We start from the raw sequence: 24428 nt of genomic DNA on the forward strand, positions 1-24428 counted from the left end.
CTGCTCCCATAAACCCAGCACTTGCCACTTGCTGGCTGCACTCCCTCTGTTTGTTGCCTTTTTATTTATTAATTTATTATTATCTATGTTTTTTTCCCTCCTCGCTCCGCACTCTCCTTTTGTTCCCTCTCCCATGCACTTGCACGTTCTCAATGTCACTGGGCTTAGTAAAACCGTTGTTTTTGTTTCTCCCCTGTTCCCTTTCCCTTGCCTTGTCGCTCTCTGAAACACTTGTGTATGAGCGCGATAGAAATAAAATATCAATCAATCAATAACAGAAAATAAATACAAAATAAGTGACCCCTGAATACTTTGCACATACTGCAATACAAAGCTTGATAAGAACCAATTGCCATCACATGCTGCCATTAATAACTTGGAAATATTCCCACTTCCAAAACCTCTCCAACAGCTTAATTTATATGAGAGCATTATAATCCAAACACTACACCCATTTCAAGCTATAACACCCCTTCAACTCAAAACAGCCAAATTGCCTCATTCTAGAAGTTGCACGTGCAGATGCAGATGGAGACCACACCTAGACTAGTTACACTCAAAGGAGAGTTCTTGAGAGTATTCTTGCCCATAACAAAAGAGTTCCTGTTCCATTCTAAGCACTTCTGTCCATAATGAAAGTGTCTTGTTTAAGTTCTTCCATGAGCCTGGTGCCAAAGGCACCAGGGCTGTGGCCCCCCATGTATAAACGTCCCAGAGGTCGTGCATGACCCACGATGCTCCCTGCTCCCTCCACTTGATGGTGCCACTCCTGTGATCTTGGGCAAGTGGCCACGACAGCACTCCCCCTCAAGGCCCCTCTCAAGGGTGATCCTCCGCCCAGCCCTGGTTTGGTGGGGTTATTACGATGGAATTGTCTGACCAATCGAGGGGCATGAACATATTCGCTGAGTTCCCAGGTTCAGTCTTGAGGTCTGTATCCTTTCAAGTCTATTAGGCAATACAGTTTGGATCGAACCACCTTGGAATCCAAGATAGACTTAACTTCATATTTGGGTTACCCATTTAGTAATTCAGGCCCTGACGGAGAATCAATTTGTGTATTTGATTTCATGGGTTTAAGGAGCGAGACATGAAATACCGAGTGGATTTTCATGTAGGATGGTAACTCCAATTTCATGACGGCAGGGTTGATTATTGCTTTGATAGTATAGGGGCCTAGATATCTGGGGCAGAAGGCTTGTGGTCCTTTCAAAGGTATGTGTCTAGACGCTAACCAAACTTTATCCCCAATCTGGTAATTTGGAGCTTCTTTTCGGTGCCGGTCAGCAAACAGTTTTTGCCTTTCTTTGGCCTTGTTCAAGTGCTCTGTTGCTTGCCCAAGAACTTGAGTGATGGATTTATGCAGAATTTGTATTACTGGCATTTCCAAAGTATCGGGTGGATCAAACACTGATGTCCGTGGGTGTCTTACGTGTAGAGTATAGAATGGAGTTTGTCCAGTGCTTGTATGAACCGAATTGTTATATGCATCCTCGGCTACCCAAAGTAGGTTCTTCCAGGAGTCTTCGGAGTGTTGAAGTATACATCTTAAATACTGTTCTAGCGTTTGATTGGTTTGTTCGGTTTGTCCATCGGTTTAAGGGTGGTGGCTTCTCCAAAAGGTGGAAACAAATTGAGTTCTACGATCCGATATCAAGATTGATGGAAATCCATGTAACCGGTCAATTTGTTCCAAGAACACGGTTGCAAGAGTCGATGCAGTTGGAAGTCCTTTCAGAGGGATAAAATGGGCCATTTTGGAGAATCAATCCACAATGACTAAGATGGTGTTGTAACCATTGCAGGGAGGATGATCCGTAATAAAGTCCATTGGTAGTGTATGCCAAGGTGCTGGTGGAACCATTAACAGACGTAGTAACCCAGCAGGGTTTTGCTTCTGAGATTTGTGCTGAGCACAGACACCACAGGTTGTAACAAATCGGGCAATGTCTTTCCTACAAATGGGCCACCAATAGTTTTGTTTTACATTAGCCTGTTTCTTGGCTATACCAGGATGTCCTTCTACTAATGAATCATGGTAGTTTGTGATGATTTGAGTTTGCAGTTTCTTGTACTGGATATATAACCATCCTTGGAAATATGGTAGGTTGTTCTCGATGGTGTACCGGTCTCCCTTTAAAAGCCATTCCTGTTGTTTTACCTGATTCATCTGGGACTGTAAACTGGTTATTAAGTCATCTAAAGACATGGTAGCAGCAATTGTGGCTTGAATTCGTTCTTCAAGAATGATGGCAACGGGATAGGATGCTGTAAAGGCGTCTTTTTCCTCACTCATACGTGATAATGCGTCTGCTTTTCCATTCTGCACTCCAGGTCTGTAATTCTGCGTAAAAGAGCGCCCAACAAAGCTGGCGTGAGGATTGCGCTTTGTCGGTCTTTGAATTTCTGTAAGTTACAATGATCTGTGATGACGGTGACCATGTGTCATGCCCCAAGAAGGTAATGTCTCCATGCCTTAAATGCACCCTTAATTGCCAGTAGTTGCTCATCCGTGATTTTGTAGTTCAGTTCGGGGGCAGAGAATTTCCAGGACCAGAATACGACAGGGTGTAACTGTCCTGTTTCCAGGTCTCTTTGGGATAACACCATTCCCATGGCTATGTTTGAAGCGTCTGTTTCCATTACATATGGTAGATCTGGACAGGCTTATCGGAGAACTGGTGCTGTGGTAAATGCTAGGTTCAGTTTCTGGAAGGCTTCTTCAGCTTCTGTGGACCAATGGAATTTTTGTTCTACCTTAGCAAAGAAGTGATTGGATGAACAATTTGCGAGAATCCAGGAATGAATCAACGGTAGAAATTTGCGAAGCCGAGCACACTTTGTACTCCTTTCGTGGAGGTTGGTGAGGGCCACGGGAGGATTGCATCAAATGGATGTGTCCATATGCACTTCCTGCGGTGTGAGCATGAAACCAAGAAATTCGACTTCGGTCTCATGGAAGGAACATTTTTCCCGCTTGGCATATAATTGCTGTTTTCGAAGTTTTTCCAAAACTGCTCAGACATGACTGACATGTTCTTCCTTGGAATTAGAGTAGATGAGAATGTCAGTCATCTATGTAGACAAGTGCATAAATGTCCAACAACTCACAGAGTACGTCATTCATAAAGAATTGAAACGCTGCAAGGGCATTACATAACCTAAAAGGCATGACTTGGTATTCGAACAGGCCATACTTCATGCGAAATGCTGTCTTCCATTAGTTTCCCTTTTTTACTCTCACAAGGTGGTAGGCTGCTTGAAAATCCACCTTGGTGTAAATTTGGCCGTGTTTCACTTGGTCCAGGAGCTCGGGTATAAGTGGAAAAGGGTATCATTTTTTTTACAGTAATCTGGTTGACTGCTCTGTAATCAATACAGCTCCTCAAGTCCCTCTCCTTCCTATGTACGTACGAAGAAGATGGGCGAGGAGGCAGGAGACTTAGATGGGCAGATAAAACCATTTGCCAGATACTGATCCAAGTAAGTTTTATGATTTTGGTTTTCTTGCTCCGTTAGGGCGTAAATCCACCTGCAGGGTATTTGGACTGTGGGCACGAGGTCTATTTGGCAATCGTATGGTCTAAGCGGGGGCAAAACGTTAGCTTGTTCATTTTGGAAGACATCTGGATAACAGTGATATTCAGGTGGCAAGGTGCCAGTGAGGCCCAGCACAATACTTTTCTTGGGTTTTTGGTTGAAGATATCTTTGTTGTAACAGGTGTCTGTGCAGTCTTGAGAAAATGTCAGAATCCATTTTTGCCAGTCGATTTTAGGATTATGGGTCTCAAACCAGGGCATTCCCAATATCATCTGGAACTGAGGCGCACTGATGAGATCAAAGGTGATGTCTTCTTGATGCCCATCCTGCAATAGAAGCTTGACTTTCTTGCTACATTGTGTCACTGGGCCGGATGATAACTGTGATCCATCCACTGAAGTGACATTTTCCAATCTCTGCTTCTGTTGAATAGGAAGGCCTATTCGTGTTGCCAGATCTTGGCCAATGTAGTTTCCTACTGTCCCACTGTCAATGTATGTCTCCAAGGCATGCATCTTTGACAGCTGCTTGTGATTTACCAAAAGTACCGGAAGGACTAGATGTGAGGTCTGCACGCATTCCTTTTTCTCACTCGACAAGTGGATCCCTACGCTTGCCGGGCATTGGAGTTTCCTGAGTCCGGTGCTTCTTCTTCGCTGATTTCATCTGTTGCCCCTACTATTTTCTTGGGAGGTTTCACCGGGCAGTCTCAGAGGAAATGGCCTGCTTTCCCACAATATAGACAGAGTTGTTGTTGTCTTCTTTTATCTCTTTCTGCCTTGGTCAGAGGGCTCCGTAACCCACCGATTTGCCTTATTTCTGAGTGTTCATCTGGCTTGGTGTGGGTCTCGCGGGGTCGCACAAAAATTCTCCTACCTTCTGTCCTGGCTCGATCTATTTTTCTATTCTGTAACCTATGGTGGAGTTGCACTGTCAGGTCTATGTAGTCTGCACATCCATTCACAATGTGAGCCTACACATCCTTAAGTTCCCCACGTAGCCCTCGATAGAAGAGTGTAGTCCTTTTCTTTTCTGGCCAGTTGGTTTGAGCTATGAGACGATTGACAGCTGCAATGTAGGTTAATAGATCTTGATTTACCTGTCTGAGTGACAGTAGCTCGTTGTCCAGGGCTTGTCCCTGAGCATGTCGGGCAAACAATTTCTCCATTTCATGTTGGAAACCCCCAAAGTTCTGAAGCAAAGGATCATCTTGGGTTACTAATGGTATTGACCAGTCCGCCGCATTACCCCCTAGGTATGGGAGTACAAATGCCACTTTGGCTTGATCATTAGGAAAGGCTCCCAGTCTGCATAAGAAATGCAGGCGACATTCGTTCATGAATATGGCAAACTTGAAGCGTTCGTGCGGAGCTAAGGGCACTGCCCCCGGAAGGACTACTTGAATTGGCGTGGATTGTTGTGGCGGGGCAGTGTGGCTTATCCCAGGCAAGGGAACCTGTCCTGCTTGTGCCTGTAGCACCTGCGTGGCTAAATCATCCGTTCTTTCCTGAGTTACAATAAGATCCTGCCTTAATGCACTGGTCTCTTGTTGTGAGGCATGTACTTCAGCCCGTAACTCCCCTAGTAGTTGGGCCAACAGATCTGTCTCGGAAGTTTCTATAACACCCAGGCAGAGAGTTGTTGAGGCTTCGCGTTCTGTTACGCTCACCTGGTCTCTGCGGAGGCTTTGTGGCACAGTTGCAGCCCTCCCTCGAATTAGATCACCCTCTTCTGGTTTCGTCCCCTGCGGGTCAGCTGTGGGCAGCGACAACCGGTGGCACTGCTCCTGTGTGGATTGTATTGTATTGTATTGTATTGTATTGTATTGTATTGTATTTATTTATAATGCGCACCTAACGCAGGGGTAACCAGGCGCAGAGGCATCAAGAGGATTGCAAAGCTTGGTTACATACAGAGGAATGAGGTCCAGCTGTGGTTACAGTGCTGGAAGTGTCAACAGAAACAAGTCACGCCGATGAGACGACAAAAATAAACAAAAGAAGCAATACTATATGCAAAATGCCGGTTGTCACATCAGGGGTATCTACCCTGAACAATAGACAATCTAAGTGTACATATTTACAATCGTTATGGTGAGGAGCATCAAGGCAGCAAGAGGTCGTTATGAATCGTGAAACTTGAGCCAGTGGATGGTCATAGCTCTGAATTGGTGGTAAGGGTGGTTCTCCCTGCAAGGGGGAGGAAGGGAGTTCCAGAATTGTGCTGCTTTTACAGGAAAGCTGTTCCCACCAGACATTGTGCGTTTAAACCTGGGCACCAGGAGGAGATTGGAGTTGGCCATTCTAGAGGGGCGAGAAGGAGTAGGTCTGGTGAATCTAGAGATAAGGTATTGAGGGGCTGCTTGGTGGAGGCATTTGTGAGTCAGAGAGACCGATTTGAGAAATATTTTGTCTTTAGTAAACAGCCAGTTTACAGACCTTCTGGAATCAGAAATGTGCGCTTTCCTCGGGATACTAAGGGCCGCTCTTAGGGCGTTGATTTGAAGGATTTGGATTTTGTTTGTGATGTATTTATTGCAACCTACATATAGAGCATTGCAATAGTCCAACTTGGACAAGATCACAGCCCTGGCTAGGGTGATGCAGTTAGAGGGAGAGAGAAAAGGTTTGGCTGCCCTGATGAGTTTGCATGTGTAGGATGTGGCGGATGCCATAACATTAACTTGTTTTTTGAAGGTGAGAGTAGAATCTAAGTAAAAGCCAAGGGTTTTGACCTCCTTGGCTACCGTAATCTTATTGATATCAATTATGAAAGAGGAGTAATTTTGGTCTAGTTTATTAAGGTTATGTGGGGACCCTAGAATGAGGAGTTCTGTCTTGTCATCATTCAGGCATAGACCGTGTGAGGCCATCCATGCCTGGATGATGAGGTAGACTCTGTTTACAAAGGCCAAATCCTTGTCATAATCCCCCGTCAACGGGATGAGGATCTGGGTATCATCGGCGTGATTAGTGTAGGTGATACCCAGACCATCTAGATCATCAAAAAGGGGCTTCGTGAAGATATTGATAATGTCCTGGGTGTTAGGCTTAGCAGTGCACGGTGGTGGCGCGAGTTATGGTTGCTTAGCTAACCATAACTGGCGAATTTCAGGGGTTTTTCAGTTTTACTTGGAACCATAACGTCCCTTTAACAAAGTTTTTTCACTGAATTTCATAGGTTTTTAGTTGTGCAACTTAACCATAACGTCCCGTTAACAAAGTTCTTTATTTTATTACATTCGCTCCACTCTTGTTTGCCACTTTCTATGTTCTACTTACGTCCGTTGTTCAGTTCGATCCCTTCAGCATTCACTCTTTCCCAATCGCCCACTTCGCCTTCAGTTAGTGAGGTGCTCGTGGGGACCAGACAGGAATTTCTTCAAAGTGGCACCTGCCAACCATCTTGTTTTACACGTGTGATTTATCCAGTCTCCACAGGAAACTGCGATATTCTGGCTAATGCTGGAAGACATCAGGAATCAGAGAGTCTGGATCCGAACCATCCGCACTGCACTGCTACCAAAATGTGCAGTAGCACCTGGAGCGTTCCAAGTGCCGAATGAGAATACCACAATAAATTATCTTAGGCCAAATAACTGGACAGACTCAAATAATATGACAAAATACTACTTTATTATCAGGTCAATAAAGTTGGGAAACCTGGTGAACAGATTGTAGCTCACACACTCTCAATGCATTTCAATTACACAAAAGGCTTTATACCTCAATGTACGTCAGGTATGATGTCATCGTATGTGGCAAAAAGTAAAAGCCTACCGGGTGGAGGGATTGGTTAAGGCAACATATATACCTATCGTTTATATGAGTGTTGATATCTTCAATGGCTGCCCCTTATCTGGCAGGCACACCATGAATAAGCCCTAACTATGTAAAATAGTGATAATAACATAATATCAGAACCGGATAGGATTCTGCAACAATGTATAGTCCACCATCACATAGGCCATCATGATTGGTTAGCACTCTCTTAGCAACCTTCGACATTCAGCTCGTTAGCAGCACGTAAGCAGTGATACCCAGGTGCAAGAGCACAACATCAGACATCTGCCCTCCTTAGCTAACTAGCCTACCATCTATCATCAGTTAGGCCCTAAGCCAGGGTTTCTTCTCTGTAGTTGACTTTGCCGACTGTTCTCTTCCTCAGAACTTTAAAGGGAGTGAAGGTACATTGCTATCTTCATCTGGAGCTTTATGAATATGCCTTGTCTTCTGGCCATGTACCACGTGTAAGGAGACCGTGATTTTGTTCATTCTGTCCTTCTATTTAGTGCTATTTGATTCAATTATCTTGGATGCTATTACTCTCCTTGTCCTCTGTAGACTTGGTTGCTTTGCCTGGCATGTGCTTTCTGCATCTTTGATTGTACAATACTTGGCATTGACAGCTATTCACTCCTTTACTTAATCTAAGAGAAATATGTCCTGTGTAAGTAGCTTATCCTCTTCAGCTCCTTTTGTGCCTTGCAGTTGCTTCTTGCTGTGGTATCCTTGATCCTGAGCCAAGCAAATATCCTTTGTTCTACACAAATGTGTATTCCAGTGCCACTCAGCACTGCAGCCTTGGTTTCCCTTCTCGATGCTTCTTGCTTACTATTATATGATGCTGATGTCAATTTTCCCAACATGGCTGCTCTACTCGCATTATATTTACTACTCCAGCAAGCTTCTACATTGTCTTATCTACCTTGTGTTTCTGAGTATAGACATCTACTGCATCTCTTGTTACCTGTCTTCTAAGTGTATAGGATTTTCTTCATATTCGCATATATATTTACTTTATTGCTTCAATCACATCTTCATTCTTTAAATGTTCAAACATCGGTTTTAGTGCACCCTTGTATCTTCTCTTCTCTGTGACATCACTTCCCACCTATCAGGCTTTACATTTAGTTCTTCTATGTCCAGTGGTGTCTGCAGACCCATGTCTACCGCATCATTTCAAGGGTACATTCGATACGGTTGTCTGAGCGCATAACGTCTCTCATATCTTCGATGTGGTATTGGGAAAATACCAGGTGTCATGTACAGCTTTCTCTTGCTGTTCTTCCAATATGAGGAGGCGAGGGGGTGGGCTCTATAAATCACGTGTTTGTCTGCTTCTCTACAATGACATGGGACTCTATCACAACCCCCCCACCCCGATCATGAAGGACATGGGACTCTATCACAGTTAACACAGACTACCATCATGAGGGACCTGAGATTCGACCCATGGTGACACAGCGAACCCTCATGCGTGACATGGGACTCTATCACCCCGCCTCTCCCCGATCATGAAGGACATGGGACTGTACCACAGTAACACAGACAACCATCATGAGGGACCTGAGATTCGACCAATGGTGGCACACACCGCCAACCTTCATGTATAAGATGGGGCATCACAGAGCTGCAGCTCCCACCTGCTTATAGCACAGAGCTGTGGCACCCATCTACCTTCAACACAGATCTGCAGCACCCAACTACCTGGACCACAGAGCACCCATCTACCTGGAGTACAGAGCTGTGGCATCCATCTGTCAGGACCACAGAGCTGTGGGACCCAACTACCAGGACCACAAGGGTGCAACATCCATCTGCCTACACCACAAAGCTGCAGTACTCATCTATCTACAACACAGAGCTGCAATGCCCATCTACCTAGACTACCCAGAGCTGCAGCACCCATCTGCCTACACAATAGAGCTGGGGCACCCAACTAACTAGACCCCCAGAGCTCCAGCACTCATCTGCCTCCACCATGGATCTGTAGCACCCATCTGCCTAAACAAGAGAGCTGCGGCACCCATCTGCCTACACCACAGAGCTGCAGCACCCATTTACTTAGACCACAAAGCTGCAGTACCCATCTGCCCACAGCACAGAGCTGCAGCACCCATCTACCTACACCACAGAGCTGCAGCACCCGTATGCCTACACAAGAGAGCTGCAGCACCCATCTGACTACACCACAGAGCTGCAGCACTCATCTACTTAGACCACAAAGCTGCACCACCCATCTGCCTACAGCACAGAGCTGCAGCACCCATCTACCTACACCATGGAGCTAAGGCACCCATCTTCCTACACCACAGAGCTGCAGAACCCATCCACCTAGACCACAGAGCTAAGGCACCCATCTGCCTACACAACAGAGTTGCACCACCAGTATGCCTACAGCACAGAGCTGCAGCACCCATCTACCTACACCACGGAGCTGCAGTACCCATCTATTTACACTACAGAGTTGCAGCATCCATCTGCCTGGACCACAGAGCTTCAGCGCCCATCTACTTAGACCACAAAGCTGCAGTACCCATCTGCCTACAGCACAGAGCTGCAGCACCCATCTACCTTCACCACAGAGCAGCAGCACATAGCTGCCTACACCACAGAGCTGCAGCACCCATCCACCTAGACCACAGAGCTGCAGCACCCATCTGCCTACACCACAGACCTGCAGCACCCATCTACATAGAGCACAGAGCTGCATCACCCACCTGCCTAGACCACAGAGCAGAGGCACCCATCTTCCTACACAACAGAGCTGCGGCACCCATCTGCCTACACCACAAAGCTGCAGCACCCATCTACTTAGACCACGAAGCTGCAGCACCCATCTGCCTACAGCACAGAGCTGCAGCACCCATCTACCTACACCACAGAGCAGCAGCACATAGTTGCCTAGACCACAGAGCTGCAGCACCCATCCACTTAGACCACAGAGCTGCAGCACCCATCCACTTAGACCACAGAGCTGCAGCACCCATCTGCCTAGACCACGGAGCTGCAGCACCCATCCACCTAGACCACAGAGCTGAGGCACCCATCTGCCTACACAACAGAGCTGCAGCACCCATCTACTTAGACCACAAAGCTGCAGCACCCATCTGCCTACAGCACAGAGCGACAGCACCCATCTACCTAGACCACGGAGCTGCAGTACCCATCTACCTACACTACAGAGCTGCAGCACCCATCTGCCCACACAACAGAGTTGCAGAACCCATCTGTCTACACCACAGGGCTGCAGCACATAGCTGCCTACACACACAGAGCTGCAGCACACATCCACTTAGACCACAGAGCTGCAGCACCCATCTGCCTACATCACAGACCTGCAGCACCCATCCACCTAGACCACAGAGCAGAGGCACCCATCTGCATACACAAAAGAGCTGCAGCACCCATCTGCCTACACCATGGAGCCACAACGCCCATCCACCTAGACCACATAGCTGCAGCACCCATCCACCTAGACACAGAGCTGAGCTGCATCACTCATCCACCTAGACCACAGAGCTGCAGCACCCATCCACCTAGACCACAGAGCAGAGGCACCCATCTGCGTACACAAAAGAGCTGCAGCACCCATCTGCCTACACCATGGAGCCACAACGCCCATCCACCTAGACCACAAAGCTGCAGCACCCATCCACCTAGACACAGAGCTGCAGCACCCATCCACCTAGACCACAGAGCTGAGGCCCCCATCTGCCTACACAACAGAGCTGCAGCACCAGTCTGCTTAGACCACAAAGCTGCAGCACCCATCTGCCTGGATCACAGAGCTGCAGCACCCATCTGCCCAGACCCTGGAGCTGCAGCATCCATCTGCCTACACCACAGAGCTGCGGCACCCATCTGCATACACCACAGTGCTACGGCAACCATCTGCCTACACCACAGTGCTACGGCACCCATCTGCCTACACCACAGAGCTGCAGCACCCATCTGCCTACACCACAGAGCTGCAGCACCCATCTGCCTACACCACAGAGCTGCAGCACCCATTTGCCTACATCACAGAGCTGCAGCACCCATCCACCTACACCACAGAGCTGCAACACCCATCTGCCAATGCAACCAAGCTGCAGCACTGACCTGCCTACACCACAGAGCTGCAGCACCCATCTGCCTACACCACAGAGCTGCAGCACCCATTTGCCTACACCACAGAGCTGCAGCCCCCATCTGCCTACACCACAGTGCTATGGCACCCATCTGCCTACACCACAGAGCTGCAGCACCCATTTGCCTACACCACAGAGCTGCAGCCCCCATCTGCCTACACCACAGTGCTATGGCACCCATCTGCCTACACCACAGAGCTGCGGCACCCATCTGCCTACACCCCAGTGGTGCAGCACCCATCTGCCTACAGCACAGAGCGACAGCACCCATCTACCTAGACCACGGAGCTGCAGTACCCATCTACCTACACTACAGAGCTGCAGCACCCATCTGCCCACACAACAGAGTTGCAGAACCCATCTGTCTACACCACAGGGCTGCAGCACATAGCTGCCTACACACACATAGCTGCAGCACACATCCACTTAGACCACAGAGCTGCAGCACCCATCTGCCTACATCACAGACCTGCAGCACCCATCCACCTAGACCACAGAGCAGAGGCACCCATCTGCGTACACGAATGAGCTGCAGCACCCATCTGCCTACACCATGGAGCCACAACGCCCATCCACCTAGACCACATAGCTGCAGCACCCATCCACCTAGACACAGAGCTGAGCTGCATCACTCATCCACCTAGACCACAGAGCTGCAGCACCCATCCACCTAGACCACAGAGCAGAGGCACCCATCTGCGTACACAAAAGAGCTGCAGCACCCATCTGCCTACACCATGGAGCCACAACGCCCATCCACCTAGACCACAAAGCTGCAGCACCCATCCACCTAGACACAGAGCTGCAGCACCCATCCACCTAGACCACAGAGCTGAGGCCCCCATCTGCCTACACAACAGAGCTGCAGCACCAGTCTGCTTAGACCACAAAGCTGCAGCACCCATCTGCCTGGATCACAGAGCTGCAGCACCCATCTGCCCAGACCCTGGAGCTGCAGCATCCATCTGCCTACACCACAGAGCTGCGGCACCCATCTGCATACACCACAGTGCTGCGGCAACCATCTGCCTACACCACAGTGCTACGGCACCCATCTGCCTACACCACAGAGCTGCAGCACCCATCTGCCTACACCACAGAGATGCAGCACCCATCTGCCTACACCACAGAGCTGCAGCACCCATTTGCCTACATCACAGAGCTGCAGCACCCATCCACCTACACCACAGAGCTGCAACACCCATCTGCCAATGCAACCGAGCTGCAGCACTGACCTGCCTACACCACAGAGCTGCAGCACCCATCTGCCTACACCACAGAGCTGCAGCACCCATTTGCCTACACCACAGAGCTGCAGCCCCCATCTGCCTACACCACAGTGCTATGGCACCCATCTGCCTACACCACAGAGCTGCGGCACCCATCTGCCTACACCCCAGTGGTGCAGCACCCATCTGCCTACACCACAGAGCTGCGGCACCCATCTGCCTACACCACAGTTCTGCGGCACCCATCTGCCTACACCACAGAGCTGCGGCACCAATCTGCCTACACCACAGTTCTGCAGCACCCACCTGCCTATACCACAGAGCTGCAGCACCAATCTGCCTACACCACAGAGCTGCGGCACCGATCTGCCTACCCCACAGAGCTGCGGCACCCATCTGCCTACACCACAGAGCTGAAGCACCCATATGCCTACACCACAGAGCTGCAGCACCCATCTACCTACACCACAGAGCTGCAGTACTCATCTGCCTACACAACAGAGCTGCGGCACCATCTGCCTACACCACAGAGCTGCGGCACCCATCTGCCTACACCACAGAGCTAGAGCACCCATGCACCTACACCACAGAGCTGCAGGACCCATCTGCCAATGCAACAGAGCTGCAGCACCGACCTGCATACACCACAGAGCTGCTGCACCCATCTGTCTACACCACAAAGCAGCAGAACTCATCTGCCTACACCACAGAGGTGCGGCCCCATCTGCCTACACCACAGAGCTGCGGCACGCATTTGCCTACACCACAGTGCTGCGGCAACCATCTGCCTACACCACAGTGCTACGGCACCCATCTGCATACACCACAGAGCTGCGGCACCCATCTGCCTACACCACAGTGATGCGGCACCCATCTGCCTACACCACAGAGCTGCGGCACGAATCTGCCTACACCACAGTTCTGCAGCACCCACCTGCCTACAAGACAGAGCTGCAGCACCCATTTGCCTACACCACAGAGCTGCAGCCCCCATCTGCCTACACCACAGTGCTACGGCACCCATCTGACTACACCACAGACCTGCGGCACCCATCTGCCTACACCCCAATGGTGCAGCACCCATCTGCCTACACCACAGAGCTGCGGCACCCATCTGCCTACACCACAGTTCTGCGGCACCCATCTGCCTACACCACAGAGCTGCGGCACCGATCTGCCTACACCACAGTTCTGCAGCACCCACCTGCCTACACCACAGAGCTGCAGCACCAATCTGCCTACACCACAGAGCTGCAGCACCCATCTGCCTACACCACAGAGCTGCGGCACCCATCTGCCTACACCACAGTTCTGCGGCACCCATCTGCCTACACCACAGAGCTGCGGCACCAATCTGCCTACACCACAGTTCTGCACCACCCACCTGCCTACACCACAGAGCTGCGGCACCGATCTGCCTACCCCACAGAGCTGCGGCACCCATCTGCCTACACCACAGAGCTGAAGCACCCATATGCCTACACCACAGAGCTGCAGCACCCATCTACCTACACCACAGAGCTGCGGCACCCATCTGCCTACACCACAGAGCTAGAGCACCCATGCACCTACACCACAGAGCTGCAGGACCCATCTGCCAATGCAACAGAGCTGCAGCACCGACCTGCATACACCACAGAGCTGCTGCACCCTTCTGTCTACACCACAAAGCAGCAGAACCCATCTGCCTACACCACAGAGGTGCGGCCCCCATCTGCCTACACCAAAGAGCTGCGGCACCCATCTGCCTACACCACAGTGCTGCGGCAACCATCTGCCTACATCACAGTGCTACGGCACCCATCTGCCTACACCACAGAGCTGCGGCACCCATCTGCCTACACCACAGTGCTGCGGCACCCATCTGCCTACACCACAGAGCTGCAGCACCAATCTGCCTACACCACAGAGCTGCGGCACCAACCTGCCTACCCCACATAGCTGCGGCACCCATCTGCCTACACCACAGAGCTGAAGCACCCATATGCCTACACCACAGAGCTGCAGCACTCATCTACCTACACCACGGAGCTGCAGTACTCATCTGCCTACACAACAGAGCTGCGGCACCCATCTGCCTACACCACAGAGCTGGGGCACCCATCTGCCTACACCACAGAGCTGGAGCACCCATCCACCTACACCACAGAGCTGGAGGACCCATCTGCCAATGCAACAGAGCTGCAGCACCGACCTGCCTACACCACAGAGCTGCTGCACCCATCTATCTAAACCACAAAGCAGCGGAACCCATCTGCCTACACCACAGAGGTGCGGCACCCATCTGCCTACACCACAGAGCTGCGGCACCCATTTGCCTACACCACAGTGCTGCGGCAACCATCTGCCTACACCACAGAGCTGCGGCACCCATCTGCCTACACCACAGTTCTGCGGCACCCATCTGCCTACACCACAGAGCTTCAGCACCCATCTGCCTACACCACAGAGCAGCGGCACCCATCTGCCTACCCCACAGAGCTGTGGCACCCATCTGCCTACATCACGGAGCTGCAGCACCCATATGCCTACAACTCGGAGCTGCAACACCCATCTACCTACACCACGGAGCTGCAGTACTCATCTGCCTACACAACAGAGCTGCAGCAGCCATCTGCCAATGCAACAGAGCTGCAGCACCGACCTACCTGCACCACAGAGCTGCAGCACCCATCTGCCTACACCACAGAGCTGCAGCACCCATTTGCCTGGACTACAGAGCTGCAGCACCCATCTGCCCAGACCATGGAGCTGCAGCACCCATATGCCTACACCACAGAGCTGCAGCACCCATCTACCTACACCACGGAGCTGCAGTACTCATCTGCCTACACAACAGAGCTGCAGCACCAGTCTGGTTAGACCACAAAGCTGCAGCACCCATCTGCCTGGACCACAGAGCTGCAGCACCCATCTGCCCAGACCATGGAGCTGCAGCACCCGTATGCCTACACCACAGAGCTGCAGCACCCATCTACCTACACCATGGAGCTGCAGTTCTCATCTGCCTACACAACAGAGCTGCGGCACGCATCTGCCTACAGCACAGAGCTGCAGCACCCATCCACCTACACCACAGAGCAGCAGCACCCATCTGCCAATGCAACAGAGCTGCAGCACCGACCTGCCTACACCACAGAGCTGCAGCACCCATCTGCCTACACCACAGAGCTGCTGCACCCATTTGCCTACACCACAGAGCTGCAGCCCCCATATGCCTACACCACAGAGCTGTGGCACCCAGCTCCCTACACCACAGTGCTATGGCACCCATCTGCCTACACCACAGAGCTGTGGCACCCATCTGCCTACACCCCAGTGGTGCGGCACCCATCTGCCTACACCACAGAGCTGCGGCACCCATCTGCCTACATTACAGTGCTGCGGCACCCATCTGCCTACACCACAGAGCTGCGGCACCAATCTGCTTACACCACAGCTCTGCAGCACCCACCTGCCTACACCACAGAGCTGCAGCACCAATCTGCCTACACCACAGAGCTGCAGCACCGATCTGCCTACCCCACAGAGCTGCCGCACCCATCTGCCTACACCACAGAGCTGAAGCACCCATATGCCTACACCACAGAGCTCAGCACCCATCTACCTACACCACGGAGCTGCAGTACTCATCTGCCTACACAACAGAGCTGCGGCACCCATCTGCCTACACCACAGAGCTGGGGCACCCATCTGCCTACACCACAGAGCTGGAGCACCCATCCACCTACACCACAGAGCTGGAGGCCCCATCTGCCAATGCAACAGAGCTGCAGCACCGACCTGCCTACACCACAGAGCTGCTGCACCCATCTGTCTACACCACAAAGCAGCGGAACCCATCTGCCTACACCACAGAGGTGCGGCACCCATCTGCCTACACCACAGAGCTGCGGCACACATTTCCCTACACCACAGTGCTGTGGCAACCATCTGCCTACACCACAGAGCTGCGGCACCCATCTGCCTACACCGCACTGTTGCGGCACCCATCTGCCTACATCACAGAGCTGCAGCACCCATCTGCCTACACCACAATGCTGCAGCACCCATCTGCCTACACCACAAGCTTCAGCACCCATCTGCCTACACCACAGAGCAGCAGCACCCATCTGCCTACCCCACAGAGCTGTGGCACCCATCTGCCTACATCACGGAGCTGCAGCACCCATATGCCTACACCTCGGAGCTGCAGCACCCATCTACCTACACCACGGAGCTGCAGTACTCATCTGCCTACACAACAGAGCTGCAGCAGCCATCTTCCAATGCAACAGAGCTGCAGCACCGACCTGCCTGCACCACAGAGCTGCAGCACCCATCTGCCTAAACCACAGAGCTGCAGCACCCATTTGCCTGGACCACAGAGCTGCAGCACCCATCTGCCCGGACCATGGAGCTGCAGCACCCATATGCCTACACCACAGAGCTGCAGCACCCATCTACCTACACCACGGAGCTGCAGTACTCATCTGCCTACACAACAGAGCTGCAGCACCAGTCTGGTTAGACCACAAAGCTGCAGCACCCATCTGCCTGGACCACAGAGCTGCAGCACCCATCTGCCCAGACCATGGAGCTGCAGCACCCGTATGCCTACAACACAGAGCTGCAGCACCCATCTACCTACACCATGGAGCTGCAGTACTCATCTGCCTACACAACAGAGCTGCGGCACGCATCTGCCTACAGCACAGAGCTGCAGCACCCATCCACCTACACCACAGAGCTGCAGCACCCATCAGCCAATGCAACAGAGCTGCAGCACCGACCTGCCTACACCACAGAGCTGCAGCACCCATCTGCCTACACCACAGAGCTGCGGCACCCATTTGCCTACACCACAGAGCTGCAGCCCCCATCTGCCTACACCACAGAGCTGTGGCACCCATCTCCCTACACCACAGTGCTATGGCACCCATCTGCCTACACCACAGAGCTGCGGCACCCATCTGCCTACACCCCAGTGGTGTGGCACCCATCTGCCTACACCAAAGAGCTGCGGCACCCATCTGCCTACATTACAGTGCTGCGGCACCCATCTGCCTACACCACAGAGCTGCGGCACCAATCTGCTTACACCACAGTTCTGCAGCACCCACCTGCCTACACCACAGAGCTGCAGCACCAATCTGCCTACACCACAGAGCTGCAACACCGATCTGCCTACCCCACAGAGCTGCGGCACCCATCTGCCTACACCACAGAGCTGCAGCACCCATATGCCTACACCACAGAGCTGCAGCACTCATCTACCTACACCACGGAGCTGCAGGACTCATCTGCCTACACAACAGAGCTGTGGTACCCATCTGCCTACACCGCAGAGCTGCGGCACCCATCTGCCTACACCACAGAGCTGCAGCACCCATTTGCCTACACCACAGAGCTGGTGCACCCATCTGCCAATGCAACAGAGCTTCAGCACCGACCTGCCTACACCACAGAGCTGCAGCACCCATCTACCTAAACCACGGAGCTGCAGTACTCATCTGCCTACACAACAGAGCTGCAGCACCAGTCTGGTCAGACCACAAAGCTGCAGCACCCATCTGCCTGGACCACAGAGCTGCAGCACCCATCTGCCCAGACCATGGAGCTGCAGCCCCCGTATGCCTACACCACAGAGCTGCAACACCCATCTACCTACACCATGGAGCTGCAGTACTCATCTGCCTACACAACAGAGCTGCGGCACCCATCTGCCTACAGCACAGAACTGCAGCACCCATCCACCTACACCACAGAGCTGCAGCACCCATCTGCCAATGCAACAGAGTTGCAGCACCGACCTGCCTACACCACAGAGCTGCAGCACCCATCTGCCTACACCACAGAGCTGCGGCACCCATTTGCCTACACCACAGAGCTGCAGCCACCATCTGCCTACACCACAGAGCTGTGGCACCCATCTATCTACACCACAGTGCTACGGCACCCATCTGCCTACACAACAGAGCTGCGGCACCCATCTGCCTACACCACAGAGCTGCAGCACCCATTTGCCTACACCACAGAGCTGGAGCACCCATTCACCTACACCACAGAGCTGCAGGACCCATCTGCAAATGCAACAGAGCTGCAGCACCGACCTGCCTACACCACAGAGTTGCTGCACCCATCTGCCTACACCACAAAGCAGCGGAACCCATCTGCCTACATCACAGAGGTGCGGCCCCCATCCACCTACACCACAGAGTTGCAGCACCCATCTGCCCAGACCATGGAGCTGCAGCACCCGTATGCCTACACCACAGAGCTGCAGCACACATCTACCTACACCATGGAGCTGCAGTACTCATCTGCCTACACAACAGAGCTGCGGCACCCATCTGCCTACAGCACAGAACTGCAGCACCCATCCACCTACACCACAGAGCTGCAGCACCCATCTGCCAATGCAACAGAGCTGCAGCACCGACCTGCCTACACCACAGAGCTGCAGCACCGATCTGCCTACCCCACAGAGCTGCCGCACCCATCTGCCTACACCACAGAGCTGAAGCACCCATATGCCTACACCACAGAGCTGCAGCACCCATCTACCTACACCACGGAGCTGCAGTACTCATCTGCCTACACAACAGAGCTGCGGCACCCATCTGCCTACACCACAGAGCTGGGGCACCCATCTGCCTACACCACAGAGCTGGAGCACCCATCCACCTACACCACAGAGCTGGAGGCCCCAACTGCCAATTCAACAGAGCTGCAGCACCGACCTGCCTACACCACAGAGCTGCTGCACCCATCTGTCTACACCACAAAGCAGCGGAACCCATCTGCCTACACTACAGAGGTGCGGCACCCATCTGCCTACACCACAGAGCTGCGGCACCCATTTCCCTACACCACAGTGCTGTGGCAACCATCTGCCTACACCACAGAGCTGCGGCACCCATCTGCCTACACCGCACTGTTGCGGCACCCATATGCCTACATCACAGAGCTGCAGCACCCATCTGCCTACACCACAATGCTGCAGCACCCATCTGCCTACACCACAAGCTTCAGCACCCATCTGCCTACACCACAGAGCAGCAGCGCCCATCTGCCTACCCCACAGAGCTGTGGCACCCATCTGCCTACATCACGGAGCTGCAGCACCCATATGCCTACACCTCGGAGCTGCAGCACCCATCTACCTACACCACGGAGCTGCAGTACTCATCTGCCTACACAACAGAGCTGCAGCAGCCATCTGCTAATGCAACAGAGCTGCAGCACCGACCTGCCTGCACCACAGAGCTGCAGCACCCATCTGCCTACACCACAGAGCTGCAGCACCCATTTGCCTGGACCACAGAGCTGCAGCACCCATCTGCCCGGACCATGGAGCTGCAGCACCCATATGCCTACACCACAGAGCTGCAGCACCCATCTACCTACACCACGGAGCTGCAGTACTCATCTGCCTACACAACAGAGCTGCAGCACCAGTCTGGTTAGACCACAAAGCTGCAGCACCCATCTGCCTGGACCACAGAGCTGCAGCACCCATCTGCCCAGACCATGGAGCTGCAGCACCCGTATGCCTACACCACAGAGCTGCAGCACCCATCTACCTACACCATGGAGCTGCAGTACTCATCTGCCTACACAACAGAGCTGCGGCACCCATCTGCCTACAGCACAGAGCTGCAGCACCCATCCACCTACACCACAGAGCTGCAGCACCCATCTGCCAATGCAACAGAGCTGCAGCACCGACCTGCCTACACCACAGAGCTGCAGCACCCATCTGCCTACACCACAGAGCTGCGGCACCCATTTGCCTACACCACAGAGCTGCAGCCCCCATCTGCCTACACCACAGAGCTGTGGCACCCATCTCCCTACACCACAGTGCTATGGCACCCATCTGCCTACACCACAGAGCTGCGGCACCCATCTGCCTACACCCCAGTGGTGCGGCACCCATCTGCCTACACCAAAGAGCTGCGGCACCCATCTGCCTACATTACAGTGCTGCGGCACCCATCTGCCTACACCACAGAGCTGCGGCACCAATCTGCTTACACCACAGTTCTGCAGCACCCACCTGCCTACACCACAGAGCTGCAGCACCAATCTGCCTACACCACAGAGCTGCAGCACCGATCTGCCTACCCCACAGAGCTGCGGCACCCATCTGCCTACACCACAGAGCTGCAGAACCCATATGCCTACACCACAGAGCTGCAGCACTCATCTACCTACACCACGGAGCTGCAGTACTCATCTGCCTACACAACAGAGCTGTGGTACCCATCTGCCTACACCGCAGAGCTGCGGCACCCATCTGCCTACACCACAGAGCTGCAGCACCCATTTGCCTACACCACAGAGCTGGAGCACCCATCTGCCAATGCAACAGAGCTGCAGCACCGACCTGCCTACACCACAGAGCTGCAGCACCCATCTACCTACACCACGGAGCTGCAGTACTCATCTGCCTATACAACAGAGCTGCAGCACCAGTCTGGTCAGACCACAAAGCTGCAGCACCCATCTGCCTGGACCACAGAGCTGCAGCACCCATCTCCCCAGACCATGGAGCTGCAGGTCCCGTATACCTACACCACAGAGCTGCAGCACCCATCTACCTACACCATGGAGCTGCAGTACTCATCTGCCTACAAAACAGAGCTGCGGCACCCATCTGCCTACAGCACAGAACTGCAGCACCCATCCACCTACACCACAGAGCTGCAGCACCCATCTGCCAATGCAACAGAGTTGCAGCACCGACCTGCCTACACCACAGAGCTGCAGCACCCATCTGCCTACACCACAGAGCTGCGGCACCCATTTGCCTACACCACAGAGCTGCAGCCACCATCTGCCTACACCACAGAGCTGTGGCACCCATCTATCTACACCACAGTGCTACGGCACCCATCTGCCTACACAACAGAGCTGCGGCACCCATCTGCCTACACCACAGAGCTGCAGCACCTATTTGCCTACACCACAGAGCTGGAGCACCCATTCACCTACACCACAGAGCTGCAGGACCCATCTGCCAATGCAACAGAGCTGCAGCACCGACCTGCCTACACCACAGAGCTGCTGCACCCATCTGCCTACACCACAAAGCAGCGGAACCCATCTGCCTACATCACAGAGGTGCGGCCCCCATCCACCTACACCACAGAGTTGCAGCACCCATCTGCCCAGACCATGGAGCTGCAGCACCCGTATGCCTACACCACAGAGCTGCAGCACACATCTACCTACACCATGGAGCTGCAGTACTCATCTGCCTACACAACAGAGCTGCGGCACCCATCTGCCTACAGCACAGAACTGCAGCACCCATCCACCTACACCACAGAGCTGCAGCACCCATCTGCCAATGCAACAGAGCTGCAGCACCGACCTGCCTACACCACAGAGCTGCAGCACCCATCTGCCTACACCACAGAGCTGCGGCACCCATTTGCCTACACCACAGAGCTGCAGCCACCATCTGCCTACACCACAGAGCTGCGGCACCCATCTGCCTACACCCCACTGGTGCGGCACCCATCTGCCTACACCACAGAGCTGCGGCACCCATCTGCCTCCACCACAGTGCTGTGGCACCCATCTGCCTACACCACAGAGCTGGTTCCTGATTAAAGAGGCAGGTCTCCCTTGAAGTTCCGGCAAGGATAGACTTTCTGTCTCCTGGAAACCACAATCTCTTATCTTCTGAATGGGTTCCCCTGCTAGGGTTGCCTACTGTAAACACATAGTCCCAGACACTACCTTTGATACTGAGAGGCAGGAGCGGGCTTCAAGTTGACACAATGCATATCAAAAGTTGTTGGGGTTTCCTATCTCCTTTGTTTAGCCTCTGCGGCCAGGCCCCATGGAGCCTGCTTGAATTTAACTAGGATTAGTATTCAAAGCTTCCACCAGCAGCTAACAAACGGCATGGCGGATCCATGGAGCCATTGTTAGTTAATTAGGCTGGCCATGGCAGGGGGAAGGTTTTGCCCTACCCCTTCTGAGATGCCTTGATGTACTCCTGGGTGTCACATTCCAACTAAATATGACCCAGAGTACACGGGTCTATGTGTATGTTGTGCAGTGAGCATAGGAAAATGTGTGTGGATTAGTCCCACACATTTTCCAGAGGTTGGTCTACCATCATTCAATTTCTTTTAAAATTTCCAAAACCCAGGGGAGCGCACACCCATTGTGCGGATGGTCGAATTCCTCACAGAATGGCACAAGAGAAAAACGTGTATTTACATGTGGGTTTGCATACGTGCACGCTTGTGGGTGTATAACTTGTAAATCCCAGGTTTGAAGCTGGGTAAGGCGGCCCAATGGTTTAATGCACCCAATGCAGCAATCTATGGGTAACCTGCAGGCAGCGCCCTCCCCCACCCCTCTCTGCCTGATGAGATACTGATCCAGGTTGCCTTGCTCTGCGGCGACCTGAAGTCACCTGCATCACCTCTAGTAGGGGCCCTGCTCGTTTGCTAGCATGCACCACTTTCCGTCACTGTCACCACTTGGAAGCAGAGAGACAGCTTATGTATGAGGGCTACTGAGCCCCCCAGAGTGCGCAAAGCAACGGCACATGTGATAGGGGTGAAGCAGGCACTGGGAGGGGCATTGGATGCTTCCCCATCCCCCAAACATGTTGAGGCTGGCTCCACTACTGTTGTCACCTCAGCTCTGTCTGACCTTGGGCCCCAAATGAAGTCTGCGTGACCTGATGCACGAAGGAGACCCCTGACTGCCCGCCATGCCCGAAACAGCGCATTGCCACCTCCAAACTATACATGCATTGCCGGACCCCGGATCCCATTCCAACAGTGCATTACCTAGAATGCAAGCCTGTGTCCCCCAAACAGAGCTCTGATTTCCCCCACACCCTAAAGTCAACACTGTCTGACACCACGTCACAAAAAGAACCCTGCATGAACCAGAACAAGGGACTGGCTGATACAAAAAGAGCCCCGTGTGGACCCAGATGCCAGCACAGGCCTGGGTACCAAAGGGATGCAGGGAAAAGGCCAGCCCTGTGTACTGGAGTGATGCAGGGAAGAGGACAGCTCTCGGTACTGGAGAGATGCAGGTAGATGCCAATACAATCCGGGTACTGGAGAGATGCAGGGAAATTCCAGCACAGTCTAGGGTACTGGAGAGATGTAGGGAAAAGGACAGTCCTGGGTACTGGAGAAATGCAGGGAAGAGAACAGTCCCGGGTACTAGAGTGATGCAGGGAAGAGGACAGTCTGGTGTACTGGAGAGATGCAGGGAAGAGGACAGCTCTCGGTACTGGAGAGATGCAGGGAAATTCCAGCACAGTCTAGGGTACTGGAGAGATGTAGGGAAAAGGACAGTCCTGGGTACTGGAGAAATGCATTGAAGAGGAAAGTCCTGGGTACTGGAGAGATGCAGCAAAGTGGACAATCCCGGCACAGGAGAGATGCACTGGGTATTGGAGGGATGCAGGGAAGAGGACGGTCCTGTGTACTGGAGAGATGCAGGGAAGAGGACAGTCCCGGGTACTGGAGTGATGCAGGAAAGAGGACAATCCTGGGTACTGGAGAGATGCACCAGGTACTGGAGATGTGCAGGGAAGAAGACAGTCCTGGGTACTGTAGAGATGCAGGGAGGAGGACAGCCCTGGGTACTGGACAGATGCAGGTAAGAGGACAGTTGTGGGTACTGGAGTGATGCAGGGAGGGGAGCCATCTGGGGTACTGGAGAGATACAGGGAATAGGACAGTCCCGGGCACTGGAGAGATGCAGCGAGGTA

At 52.8% G+C, this 24428-nt stretch overlaps 3 protein-coding genes across 3 annotated transcripts; all 3 read left to right on the forward strand.

Annotated features, from left to right (window-relative positions):
- Positions 1-13258: 13258 nt before the first annotated feature.
- LOC138522128 (adhesive plaque matrix protein-like) lies at positions 13259-15547 on the forward strand. The gene is made up of 3 exons (XM_069635384.1): positions 13259-14533; positions 14627-14857; positions 14927-15547. The coding sequence occupies exons 1-3, from the start codon at positions 13259-13261 to the stop codon at positions 15545-15547; spliced, it is 2127 nt and encodes a 708-aa protein (XP_069491485.1).
- A 2731-nt stretch (positions 15548-18278) lies between these two features.
- Positions 18279-20134, forward strand: LOC138522129 (adhesive plaque matrix protein-like). The gene is made up of 2 exons (XM_069635385.1): positions 18279-19579; positions 19633-20134. The coding sequence occupies exons 1-2, from the start codon at positions 18279-18281 to the stop codon at positions 20132-20134; spliced, it is 1803 nt and encodes a 600-aa protein (XP_069491486.1).
- A 63-nt stretch (positions 20135-20197) lies between these two features.
- Positions 20198-22288, forward strand: LOC138522130 (adhesive plaque matrix protein-like). The gene has a single exon (XM_069635386.1). It carries the CDS (start codon positions 20198-20200, stop codon positions 22286-22288), a length of 2091 nt encoding a protein of 696 aa, XP_069491487.1.
- Positions 22289-24428: the final 2140 nt, after the last annotated feature.

The sequence above is a fragment of the Ambystoma mexicanum genome, chromosome 13, assembly GCF_040938575.1.
Source record: "Ambystoma mexicanum isolate Mex_15411 chromosome 13, UKY_AmexF1_1, whole genome shotgun sequence".
Lineage (NCBI taxonomy): Eukaryota > Metazoa > Chordata > Amphibia > Caudata > Ambystomatidae > Ambystoma > Ambystoma mexicanum.